General features: G+C 33.0%; 1 protein-coding gene across 2 annotated transcripts; it reads right to left on the minus strand.

The window, feature by feature from the left end:
- Positions 1-352: 352 nt before the first annotated feature.
- Positions 353-6,604, minus strand: LOC123523510 (uncharacterized). Of its 2 annotated transcripts, none has more exons than XM_045301177.2 (4): positions 6,333-6,604; positions 3,098-3,300; positions 1,445-1,612; positions 353-1,102 (listed from the first exon to the last, which is right to left on the minus strand). In XM_045301177.2, the coding sequence occupies exons 2-4, from the start codon at positions 3,279-3,281 to the stop codon at positions 897-899; spliced, it is 558 nt and encodes a 185-aa protein (XP_045157112.2). In that variant the 5' UTR covers positions 3,282-3,300; positions 6,333-6,604; the 3' UTR covers positions 353-896. The 2 variants fall into 2 exon arrangements, with proteins under 2 accessions (XP_045157112.2, XP_045157110.2); XM_045301175.2 differs by having other exon boundaries at positions 357-1,102; positions 6,394-6,603.
- Positions 6,605-13,897: the final 7,293 nt, after the last annotated feature.

The following is a 13,897-nucleotide window of genomic DNA, read 5'->3' on the forward strand; positions in this document are numbered from 1 at the left end:
AGTATTTAATTCCTTGAATACTGTTTTAAACATATAAACATTGGACTGAATTAGAAAAATCATTCTTTTCCATGAATACCGTTCTACTAATATAAATCAAAACCTGAATAAGAAGAATGAATGTTTTACTCGACTGAATTGGAAGACGCATTTCATTTCATACCGATTTACATATATAAACAAAGAACTGAGTGAGTAAAAGTATCCTATTCCCTGCATACTGTTCTACTCTAATAAAGAATGAACAGAATGTATAGAAGTAATGTATTCCGTAAATACTGCTTTACTATTTTAAATAAAATAGTAGAATATTTTTTATTGCATGAACACGGTTTTACTTTATAATATGATAACAGTATACACTTATTCAATGTACATGTAAACAGCTTCATTCTTATAAACAATTAAGTAAATGAGCAGAAGTATTTTCATAAATATATATACTGTTTTATTCACATATCAGGAGACATAATATATTTCGTTATAAACAACTGATAGAATTGATAGACATATCACAATATAAAACGGTTTACTCTTAGACCGAGCCACTCTTCCAACAAGCGATGATTAACGTTTTGAATACATTTCATTTTTATAAACACAGTATATATTGCGATATAAGCAATATTGTACAAACTTATAACCGCAACTAAATGTCCATTGGTGTCACCATTACATATTGGAGATGATCTAAGATAAATTATTGTTCATCATGCATTGTAACTGCATGTCATTTGAGGAAAAAGATGCAAAATATTGTATAATTAGAATTTCTAATTTCTTTTAAAAAAAATTAGGACAGAATTCGCTATGATATATAGCTGTAAGCACTGGTTTTGATTTCTTAAACCCCAGTCAATTTGTCATCCTTTCACGTGAAGATATCAACGTTGTCATCACATTGAGGATAAATGGACACCCGGTTCATTTGTCGTCTGCCCCGACTGCACAGAATACAAAGATATGAGAGATATTACCAAAGCGAGGATTCCGCCGAGTCCAGTAAGAAGCAATGAATACGGAAAAAGCATATCATCCTCACCATGCTCACCAGTACGTACAATGTCTGCGACAGTTCCTGCTGGCACTAAACTCAAAATCCCTAAAAAGTATTAAGATTTTAAAGATTTACTCACATTATGACATCAGTCAGATACACGAATGTTTACAAGTATTCAAATCAATCTGCTTTATTTATATACATGTATATATATATACAGGTATTTTAGTAATGTAATGGCAGTCACTTCAACCACTTATGGCATACAAAAAATATTATTCAAATGATTTTTGTGTACTCAAACCGGCCTTTAAACGTTTACAAATATGAACCCGATGAAGGAGAGGGTACCCGAATTGCTAGGTGCTTCCTTAAAAACCTTGATTATTTTGATTTATACAGACATAACAGTTTGGGACAAAATTATATGTACTAAAACAATACCTGATAACAAAGAACAGTATGCACCGTTTGTGAGCCACTTTACCATTATTGCACCTGTAGTATTTCTCGTCTTTATAAGACAAATGACAGCAATCACACATGCTAATAGAGCGATAGTCGTTTGTATTTGCCATGGCCTATATGGATGATAACTGCCAGCCTCGTGATCTGTTATGAAAATACTTTTTATGTGACCTGTCGTGCATTATGGACTAGGTATGTACTAGGACAGCATTTACAGATATAACTTAATAAAGTAATTAATCGAGAATTTATTCTCTTCAATGTCAAAATGATTTAGATATTGGCTTTACTAAATTTACAGATCAAAAGATAAGGGGCACAACCCAAAGTTTCATCTTATTCTGTGAAAATGTTGTGCTCTATTACCTACGTACTTTAGTTTATTCAAATAGAGACATTTAAAAAAAACTCGTCAAACACAGAGATGGAGATGTTTTCAACACTAGTGATTTTAAGAATTTATTTCTTGTAAATGAATGAAACCTTTTAGCATGTACATTTGTATCGAAAAGCAACTAATGATACAAAATGTAAGAGAAACAAAATTATCATGACGTAGGTTTTATAATAGAAATAAGTCCATCGTTCATAAATTAGCAATTTTATAATTTTCGGTGAACTTGTATTTTCACAATGGAGTAAATCCATACATTTTTTCAAATTATATATATAATAAAATCAAAGATAATAAAGACAAGAGCTGTCCGTAAGACAGCTCGCTCCACTGTTCGGCGATTTGACAGTAAAATGAATTTATGTCTCAATAAGAGACATCTATTTTAAAAGGAAGATACATCAAGGGGCATAATTCTGTCAAGAACACAAATTAGAGTTATTGGGATTGTTACCGCATATGGAGATGATGATGGTAAATATATATTTTAAGTTTCATTATCTTATATTGTACTAAAGTTATATCCAGAAAGCGAAAATTGCAAAAAAAAACTTTTAGTATGAAAGGGTCATAATTCTGTCAAAAATACAATTAGAGTTATGGGGATTGTAACCACACATGCAGATGATGATTATGAAGAAATATTTTTTTTTTAATTTCAGGTCATTATCTTTTTAAGCACCAAAGATATATGTCTATAAAAGAAGCTTTCGAAAAAATTAAATGAAAATAATTCAAAGTATAACAACTTGGTGAACTTGCCCTTGGGTATAATGGGCCCAGCCCCATGCACATCACATACTTTGTTTATATACTGTTCAATGTTTATGTGAACTTACACTTAGATTTAAGCAATAGTAACAAACATATGACAGAAAAACTTAGGTTGCCGAAAAGCTTTAACCAAGAAAGTGACACGCCGACGCCGGAGTGAGTAGAATAGCGCCCCCCCCCCCCCCGCCCCCACCCATTCTCCAAATAGTGGAGTTAAAATCAGACAAGTTGTTTTACATAAAAGATCAAATAGACTGACTAATGAACCTGCGATACATTTGGCAGTTAATGTCCACTCAGTAAAATAACTAACACATAAGAAATATCGCCTACTATAATAGGTTTTCCATTTCTAAATACATATTTGTAGCTAAAATCATGATTGTAGCTTCGTATATAGAACAATTAGAATATGGCATGTTTTTGTTCTTCTTTTCAGGATGTATTCGAAGAACTCTTACCCTTATAAACTGAGCTTGTTTCACAAGTCTCTGTGCATGTCAATGTATACCATATTCCCGTGTGAATGGTGTGGAATCTGTTTTTAAACCTGATCCATCCAGGAGACACAAATCCAGCCAACTGCAGAGCTCCCGAGAAACTCATGCATAATGGGAGAAAAATGAATGCTTCTACAGACGCCATTTCTTTAGTTGAGAATTTCCTATGTTTAAATAGAAATAAAAAACAAACTTTTATCCTTGATATTTGGTGAAATATGTTTGTGTCATCAAGTTAAAACTATTTATTTTGCAAATTGAAGTTTTGATGAAAATTCAATTAGATGTACGTAACTGGTAGACAGAAATGTATTTTCTGCTTTGCAAGTTGCAAAAGAAAAGAACACTATCTGGAGTGCATTTCTATAATTTTATTTTGTTCAGTAAACTCTTAAACTGCAAGACTACAACATCCATTTTAGAACTATACATTATTTATACAGCGTATTCTGAGAAGCATTGTTACAAGGGTCGTTGCAGAATTAGCACACTTTAAAATGTATCATTAGGTATAATGACCGTTGTAACATAAATATTATTTATCCATGGATCTCCGAAATGAATGTTAATAACGTTCGTTCTAAAATAAATATTATCAATCCAGTGCATATGCACCATTACAACAATCGCTTAAAATATGCATTATTTGTGCATAACTTTTTAAATTGCAACATTACAATAAATGATGTCAAGTATACATTATTTGCCAAAACAAACATGTCAGCAACGACCGTCCTACACTATACACTAGTTGTGCAGAGCACAATTAAGACGCGCCATTGCAAAGACCATTATGAAGTTTAGACGATTTGTCCAACGCTCTCTGAAAAGCAGTTACAACAAACATTATAATATATACAGTTTTTTGTCCAGCGCACTTCGAAATGTAACGTTATGTACAATGATCGTTTCGTGTTCATTACTTTATCAGTGATCTCCTAAACGAATATTTCCAAAGAAAACCCTACAAATTACATAAAGTGTCTGGCGAGCTCCAAGGTGCACCATTACAATGAAAATTATAATATATGCGTTAATCCACTGCACTTTGGAATGTTCAATTACGTACAACAATCTTTTAGAATATATATCATTTGTTCGGTGCACTCGGAGATACACCATTGCAACGATCGTTGTGAAATAAACATCTATCCAGAGATCTTTGAAAAACGTTTCTACAAGGAGCGTCATAAAATATAAGAATTTGTCCGGCGATCTCTGGAAAAGCGTAGCACTGTTTCTAAGCGCTAATCGACATACATTTCTTCTATGGTCATTAGAAAGTGTACGCTATATTTAGTTAGATCACTTTTCTGTCACACAGCGAGCATTAGATTGTGTGTCTAAATCGTGCAGACACGACCTACTATCAATTTGTTGAGTCCGTACAAATAACTGAAACAGAGTACGGAATACAGGAACCGACAAAATATACCTATATTATGTGGCTTTAACCCTTGGTACATCCTCAGCTTCAAATTTGAGAAAAGAAATTAAACAATCTTTACTAGGAGACGACGATTTCAGTTTTCTACATTTCACTAAGAGTTTAAAATTATTAACTGCTCGATTTTACGACACTCATTCGTTCCTGTTTTCTAGTTTTTGACATTTACGAATTTTACGAGTTATTTCTCACAATCTCACAAGTAAATCATACCGATTCCTACTTATTATATTTTCATTTTATACCAATATACTTGCTTTTTCTGTAACAAACAAGTTGCGACTTATACGTACAAAAACGATTCCAATCACGGTATATATTAATTAAATATCAAGATAAAAAATACAGTTTTCGGAAAGTAACTATTGTTGTTTTGTAAACACATCTTTTCAATACGAATAAAATGTGTGCGTTAGTGATAAATATTATTTTAAGTTTTTTTCTGAAGACGAATATATGTATTTTTTTATTTTAAGAATTATACAAAACACAAAATTCCGAAAACTTCAACCACGTTTTATATTTAAAAAATAACAAATATGATTTCATAAGTTAATAAAATATGGACAGGAGTTCGGATTCGTAAATTATAATTAAATCACAAGTGCGAATCATTTAACTATTCGCGCTCGAACGACTGCCAGTATTGTATTTGAAGAGTTTTTATTATTGCATCTAATGTGTCATTTTCACTAATTAATCTTATCTTTTTCAATATTTACTTAAATCTAGCTTTAAGATATACTGGATAGTGTTGCATAACACCCTATGTAAAACGTTACGTTCGTTTCCATGGTAGCATGAATACAATTTCTGCATAGTTTTTAGTATATACGAGATACTAAGTTACCAATGAAAACGGAAAATATGTATAACATATTTTAAATCTCGAATTCTGATCAAAAAGCTGTGACAATTAACATTACACCTGCCTATTTTCCAAACAAAATCAGTCACCAACATTCATTTGGATATGCTTAGCTCAATAGGGAGAGCACAGATTTCAACCACGTTTTATATTTGAAAAATAACAAATATGATTTCATAAGTTAATAAAATATGGACAGGAGTTCGGATTCGTAAATTATAATTAAATCACAAGTGCGAATCATTTAACTATTCGCGCTCGAACGACTGCCAGTATTGTATTTGAAGAGTTTTTATTATTGCATCTAATGTGTCATTTTCACTAATTAATCTTATCTTTTTCAATATTTACTTAAATCTAGCTTTAAGATATACTGGATAGTGTTGCATAACACCCTATGTAAAACGTTAGGTTCGTTTCCATGGTAGCATGAATACAATTTCTGCATAGTTTTTAGTATATACGAGATACTAACTTAAAGTTACCAATGAAAACGGAAAATATGTATAACATATTTTAAATCTCGAATTCTGATCAAAAAGCTGTGACAATTAACATTACACCTGCCTATTTTCCAAACAAAATCAGTCACCAACATTCATTTGGATTTGCTTAGCTCAATAAGGAGAGCACAGATTTAAGGATCGCAGGATCGTGAGTTCGATCGCGGTCGAGCCGTATGTTTTCCCTGACGATTTGATAAGTAGAGTAGCTCCCAAATACATATTACCTACAGTCTGTTTAAGCATTCATAATCATTTTAGCTTTAGCCCATTACGTGACAATTATATTATATGCAATAATCAATTTTTTTCTACGTAGATTTCATCTTTCATCGAACAGATAAGAAATTAAGCAAGAAAACGATAGATAACACATACCTTAACTAGACCAGTATTCAACTTAGTGTGAAAATAGTAAACACTACAAAACAGTCGTTACCTTTAACTGCATTATTCAAAATCCACAATGAAAACATAAACGTAAAGCGTAACAAGAAATCTCAAGTTGTATGTACAATTTTTGTGCAATGGATAATTATATGAGGTTTATTATATTTATAAAACAAGATTTAGCCATCCAAAACTAGTTCAACTGCGATCAACACCGGCGATGTAATGCGACACTTCTTTTTATGAAGTTTATCCTCGCCTGACTTAAATCTGAACTACTTAAAAGACATTCGATCGCTTTAGAAAGGACAAACTATTAACATAATATCAATGGAGGTTATGTCAAACAGAACCCTGGATATGTTTCAGTGAATTTTCTTAAGTTCCTTTGTAGTGGAACAGACAACTCATGTCATGAATATTTTCAACAAATTTCTTTTTGAACTGTCAAAGTTCATTCCCTATCATATTTATACTTATTATAATAAGATTGTTTGTATTTAAGTATTTTGTTTAAATGTTTTTTGTTTTTTTTTTTTCAATTTATAGTAAAAATGGTATGTTTATTGCCAAGATGATTTATGCACAACGACTTCCGTATATATATTACTTTAAGAAATATTATATGTATTACAGCATCGAACTTGTGAGAGGAGGCGCTGTCGTGTATAAGATGGACTCCTGACCATCCTTTGCTATTTTAAAACTTTTTCACTTTCTTCAGTACAAAGTTCTTGTAGAATCTTCCAGTAACTGTATGACCAGATGGACGAGGCACTTGAACGACTGGTCCACTACAATTGAAGAAAATTACGTACAACATCTTTTTCGAACTTATGGTTCTCTTGCCAATACAGGGGCGTTTTTGATCTTTTCGCTCCGTTTGCTTATTATCAGCCCTTCTCTGTGGCTCAAACATGTGCATTCCAGGTTTTGTCACCTGTTAGCAAGTAAGAAAAAACCCGACTTTCACAGCCTTTGTATGTTTTCAAAGGTTCCCGAGCACATTTAAGGCGTTGTTTCTTTTGATCCGCAAATGAGGGACCCACCTAGCGCAAACCTTTCTTGGGTCCAAACGCTTTTTCAGAATTGTTTGCGCACTGCCTTCTGATATGCAAGTACAACTGGTTATATTTTTCACCGACAATCTTAGGCCTACCAGAACGGGCATCATCTTCGACAGATAATTTCCCAGCTTTAAAAGCTTTAATCCACATAAAAATATGCGAATTGCCCGATATCCATATATACCACACAATTCATCAAATATCTGCTTTGAATCTGTATCAAGCCTAATGCAGCATTTAATATAGCTACGAATTTCGTCCATTTCACAATTTGACAAGTAAATTGGTCAGTGTATATGACTGCATGTATTTCAATTTGAAATAACTCGGTCAATTTGCTCGAAATAAACGGATATTATTAGCTATTGGACACACCATTCAAGTACAATGAAACGTTTCAAACAATACCTAGCTGGGATAAAACTACGGAAGCCTATTAGTAACAGAACCTTTTGCAGGAACCTCGCGAGATCGCATTTGCAATGTGTGGTTACATGTGTATATACATAAATTGAAATTTATCAAAAACTTGTTAAAATGCGGATGCAGAAGTCATGCATTAAAATAAGCATTGACGAAGATTTCAAAAACGATAACAAAAAACTAGAACTCGTATATTAAAGAAACAAATAAGTGATAATAACAGCTTTGCATACGGTTCGAATATGCGATTTGTTCACATGTGTAGCAGTCAGGATAAGGTAAGAGTAAGATGCAGTTACCCTAACAGAAACATTGTTAGGTCCTTTTGGGGATACACAATATGCCTGCGCGGGTCTTGGCAGGTGCAAAAGAAAATATATCATAGAATGGTAGCAGTCAGGATAAGGTAAGAGTTAGATGCAGTTACCCTAACAGAAACATTGTTAGGTCCTTTTGGGGATACACAATATGCCTGCGCGGGTCTTGGCAGTTGCAAAAGAAAATATATCATAGAATGACACTTTGACAGTGTTTCGGTGACGCAAATATTTTGAAACATAACTATATATCTACTGTTGCTGTTGATTTAAAATTGTTGCACCCTGGAGTAAACTGTAGAGCAATTCACCAAACTCTGATTTTTCAACATCCTAAGTCTGGCATAATTCATTTTATTATTTATCGCTGTATCGAAGTAATTCAAGGAAAAATCTGCGAAATAGATATTAAACATTTTAAAATCTTAGATGAAATTATTATTGAATAATACAGGCCAAATATCGTGTCAGAGTGATTGAGCTATTAAAGCGTAAAGTTACATAGGAATCTATACGAAAACTGGTTATATATATAGATCTAACATATATTTTTATGAGATGGGATGCTATGTTCCATTGACTTTTCATGCGGTATGACCATGCATGTTCGCAGCTTAAAGCTTCATCATGGTTGTGCTCTGTGTGTGTGCGTGCGTGTGTGTTTGGGTTTAACGACTTTTTTTAACGATTGTTCAGTCACATAAACGAATGTGTCTATTTGTAGCAGTGAGCAATGCCAAACTTTATAGTTCTACCTCACTTTAAATTGGCATATTAAACAATCCCTGAATTAAAGTTTTGATTTTATATTTGTCGGCGTAAAACAATGGCTTTTATAACAGCATAAAGGAAACAGTAATTCTCGTCGAAATTTAAGAAAATGTGTTGGCTTGTGCCGTTGCAGTACACGTAACAGTTACCAAGGATACATGACAACTTGAAAGCTAAGACCTTTATTAGGAAGTGCTTCAAATTAAAAAAAAGTAAACTTACAAGTTGAACGTGTAATTCATTAAAGATTGTTTATTTCAGCAGTGACTGGTCTCTAACAATATACAATCATATATATAAATATAAATAAAGGTCAATCAAAGATCAACTATCTATATACATGAGGGTGGATCAACATCTGGTTGTAATCTATCTTTATCTTTAAACACTTTCTCCTACACATACATTGTACAGTAGCTTCGCTCATAAAAAGATAATATGAATAATAAACTTAATAATACTAATGTAGTTCTTTTCTGATATTGTCCAACCAGATTTACACTGCATCATCAAAACTTCTTCAGTGTTCGGCAATGTACGTAGTTATTCCGATAACTTACTGTACATATATATTGCTTATAAAATAATGAGCCAAGCCTCTCACTCGATTTCTACTAGGACGGGTTCAACGTTAGCCGCTAATCGGAAATCTTACGAAGAGTACGAATGGTAGGGAGTACGAAGTTAATGGGAGCGAGGTAAATCTGGTCGCACGGAAATAGATCTATTGTTACTTTGGTGTATATTTAGATTTCGAATTAATCCAACACCTTTCATGCCCATCGGTGTTTAACGTGCATGCGCAAAAACTAACAACCACGAACCGCGGTCGGCCATGACTGATTATTTCATTGACTGAGATCGATTACCAAATTTGGAAACTATACTACGATGTTGTGATGTAAATATAATTGGATGACCAATCAATGGCAAGGCGAAGTGTTGACCCAGTTACCTGTCCACGATTAGCACACTTAACACGGGACCATTTGACAACGGAATTATCGAGAACAGGTAAACTTTTTTATTATTTACATATCATATATGGGGTTTTTAAGATAAATGTAGTTTTTAGGTTGCAAACAATCATATGCTGCATTTCAGTTAAGTTCGCTACAAAAGGGTTGTAGTAAATGAGAAATAAAATGTCATTATCGAGAACAGGTAAACTTGTTTATTACTTACATATCATATATAGGATTTTTAAGATAAATGTATTTTTTAGGTTGCAAACAATCATATTCTGCATTTTAGTTAAGTTCGCTACAAAAGGGTTGTAGTAAATGAGAAATAACATGTCACATGGCCTGCATTATGCAACATGGTTTGTGTTTTCTTATAGGTGTTGACAGTTACTAATCAGTTCGAAGACTTCTCCTCAATTGAGAGAAATCTCTCAAAGTAAAGACAATCTCTCCTTCTAAACATATATCTGTCTTTCGATCAAAAGATATTTTCTGATCCTAAGATTAAAATGAAGGCTGTGAGTGTCACACGAAAAAAGCGCATCCGAAATCGGTCTTAGAAATTACGTAAAGATTATCTATGAAAGGAAGCGTTTCACATAACACGTCATTTCCAGCGTAAACATAGATTTTGAACACCGAGGAAGTGAATTTTGAGCAAGAGCTCGACATTTTGCCTCAAATATTACCTTTAGGTAAGACAAAATGTGAAAGAACAAATTTTCGTCATTTTTACTGCTCTATCTGCGCCATCTTGTATCTTGTGTAATAACCCCAAAGGTACTAAATTAGGACAAATTCAAAGTAATAGAGGGCATGCATTATGTAATATAAAAAGTATGGCGTATCAAACAGAGTATAATTTGTTAATGTGTCAATAGTCGAAAGCATTGATAATAATTGGCATTCTGGTTGAATTGTTGTGTGTATTTTCAAATTACAAGTTGATTTTAATTTTTCAGTTATTTGCGGTAGTCACATACATTTTCATAAATGTGATTTGTAACATATTTGTAGCCTTAATGCCCCCTTGAAATAAAGAAAATAAATGTTTTATGCATATTTCCCTTAATTCCTTTCATAATAAAACAAAATATTACCTATATGTATATTTATAACTGCTGTTTCCTCTATCAGGAATAACTAATATGGCTCAAAAAGAGGGAAAGTGTGCAAATGCTCTATGAACGATTCTTTAGTTGGAGATGGTTACACGTCTAAAGTTATGAACTTAGAATCTGGAAAAAAAGAAAAGTCAGCACCAGGGAAATTCTTATAGATAAAAAGCAATCGGACCAAAGTGTAAATACGTGTGTGAGAAATATGTTGAACATTTCGAGACAAACTTTTCAGCTAAAAAAGTAAAAAAATGACCAGATTCAGTTGTTAATTAACGATATCAAAACAAACAAATTGTCTGATGTATTGCATATGCTGTTGGGTCCAATATTGGCAACTATCAAACCAGGCCAGATGTGCAATATGGGCAAACAATAGAAACGTGCGAGTTAAAAACTGAAATTACAAAATATGACAAGAAGATGGTATCTTTTTTAAATGGTTTTTGCAAAATTTCTGAATGTTCGGAGGCCAAAGTATTGCGAGTTCTTGAACATCTTTACTCATTGAAAGACAGTAATTTTATTGGACCTGTATCTTTCTCTACAAATCTTTTGTCTTATTATTTGAGCGGCAGTAGAAATGTCGTAGATCTAAGCAATCAACTTTCACCGTCAGGTTCCTACTCTACTTTGTCTCCATTTTTAGAAAAGTCTTCGAACGAAATTGCATCCATTCCAGATGGTGACGGTGTGTTCTTTTGTGATAACAATCAGATTTTAGCAAACCGATGGAATATAGTTTACGATTGCAAAGCCTCTCTAAGCGCTGTGACAACTCTGTTGTTTATTATACCCTCGTCTGAAAGTTAACTGCAAAAATATCTTGGTCTTTCTCCTTTTATGTGGCTTACCGATATAAAAGACAGAAGGTAGGTGTGTGATGAACACTATATGGAAAACATGTTCCGAAATTACAGAAATGAATTCTTATCTACGTTACTGCAAGAGGTTTATACTGATCAGTCTGAAGAAAACGGTCATTACACTGATAAAGTATATGAAATTAAACGTGGTGAAAAATGTAATTTTAGTAATGTGAAATATAGAGTTGCAAGTGCTACAACTTATGGGGGTGTTGTGTTTAAATCTGTGCACCATGATCCATATTCTGATATTCCATCAAATGTCGAAGGAAAGTGTCAAACATCTTTGTTGGGTCCAATTTTCGTTAATCCCTATTCATACAGTGCAGTTTGTAAGGTCTTTGATGATGTATTGCAAAACAACAAAGGGAAACGAGAATGGGTCGCTATGGGGTGTGATGGCTTACCGTATATCCTAGGTTCTAAAATCATTGAAAACAACTACATTTGTTCATTTTGTGGCATGGAAAGTAAATCAAGAGATGATGTCTTAAGTCATATTATAATAATGAAGACATTGACATTGATTACTGTAAAAAGTATGGGAAATATTACTTATTCCAGGATTAGGTCACTATGAAATGAATTACACAAAGGCAATATTTAAACTTCTATGGACTGTGTGTTTATGTACACCTGCAAAGTTAATAGGTTTTAAAACATTTAAAGCTTTACAAAATTGCCAAAAAGCACTTAATCACCATAAATCTTGGCAACTTCTTGACATCTTATTCCACGGAAACGCCAGAGAATTGGTTCTACCATACGTAAGAGATTGTTTTTCAAAAAATGAAGTACCGGCTCTGGAATCATTTTTCAGATTTTTAGAAACCGCTCCTGCAAATTACATCTTTCTTTTTAAATGCACATTTACCTTCTTACCAGCTTTAAAGTTATTTAGAACTGGCGTAAGAAGATGTAATCACGAAGCCATACAAAGCGCAATGCATAAGCTTCCACCTCTTTTCTACGGGCGTAACATGACAACATATATGGAAATAGATAGCCGTAGAATTATAACGGAAGACAAATGTCCGGAGGAATTGAGACCATTATATATGAAGCTTATTTGTATGTCACGTTTTGGCCATCATAGCAAAGCAGAAGGTGGTGACCTCATTTTAGAGGCATTTAACCGAAAAGTAAAGATGTTCATGCCACCAAGTCCTGCTACTACTAAAATATGGCTAAGAGCCTAGAGAAACTTGCCACTTCTTGAAAAGGTAATCTAAATGTGCACATAATACTTCAGTATACAAAATGAAATAAGTAAATGTCTTTTTCTTCTTTAACGAAGTGTGTCACATTTTCATATAAACGTAAACATATGTTTTCTATATTTGTTTTCAAATATATTTGCCGATGTTTTAAATTTTTATAAAGGTAGTATGAATTATTATTGAATTCATTAATTGTAAAACGTTTTCTATAATATGACCCGTACTTAACAATTTAAAAGGTCATATTTTGCAATCAGTGTCATTTTAACCTTGCAATTACAAGTAACATAATTTTTGCGATGTTAAAATTAAATAAAAACATCTGCAATATATTGTACGTATCGAGAAATTGCTTAGAGCTAATTCTTGCCATAATATGCCATTATTGCTTGTTGTAACAATCATCTGATTCGTTTTATTGTAACCTGTATGAAGTAAATGTAAATGTTATTATCAGATGAAACAGAATAGTACAGCTTTACACGCTTTCAAAGAAGATCCCGAACAAGAAGGATTTAGGTACGTATCATGCCTTCATATATCAGCCCCGGACACACTTTAATTACGTACTTTCAACTTCTTATTTCTAACTTGTGCACTTATCACTTGCAAGTTCCGACTTTCAACTTCAAAACCTCTGACTTCCAACTTTCCCTTTTTTGAAGTCAGAAGTAAGAAATGTGAAAATTTGAAATCAGAAGGGAAAATTCAGAATGTTGGAGGTCAGAAGTCAAAGGTCAGGAATTAAGAAGTCAGGAGTGCGGAAGTTAGAAGTAGGAAATCAAAAAATCAGAAGTAAAAGGTGT

Source organism: Mercenaria mercenaria, chromosome 3, assembly GCF_021730395.1.
Source record: "Mercenaria mercenaria strain notata chromosome 3, MADL_Memer_1, whole genome shotgun sequence".
In the NCBI taxonomy this organism is placed as follows: domain Eukaryota; kingdom Metazoa; phylum Mollusca; class Bivalvia; order Venerida; family Veneridae; genus Mercenaria; species Mercenaria mercenaria.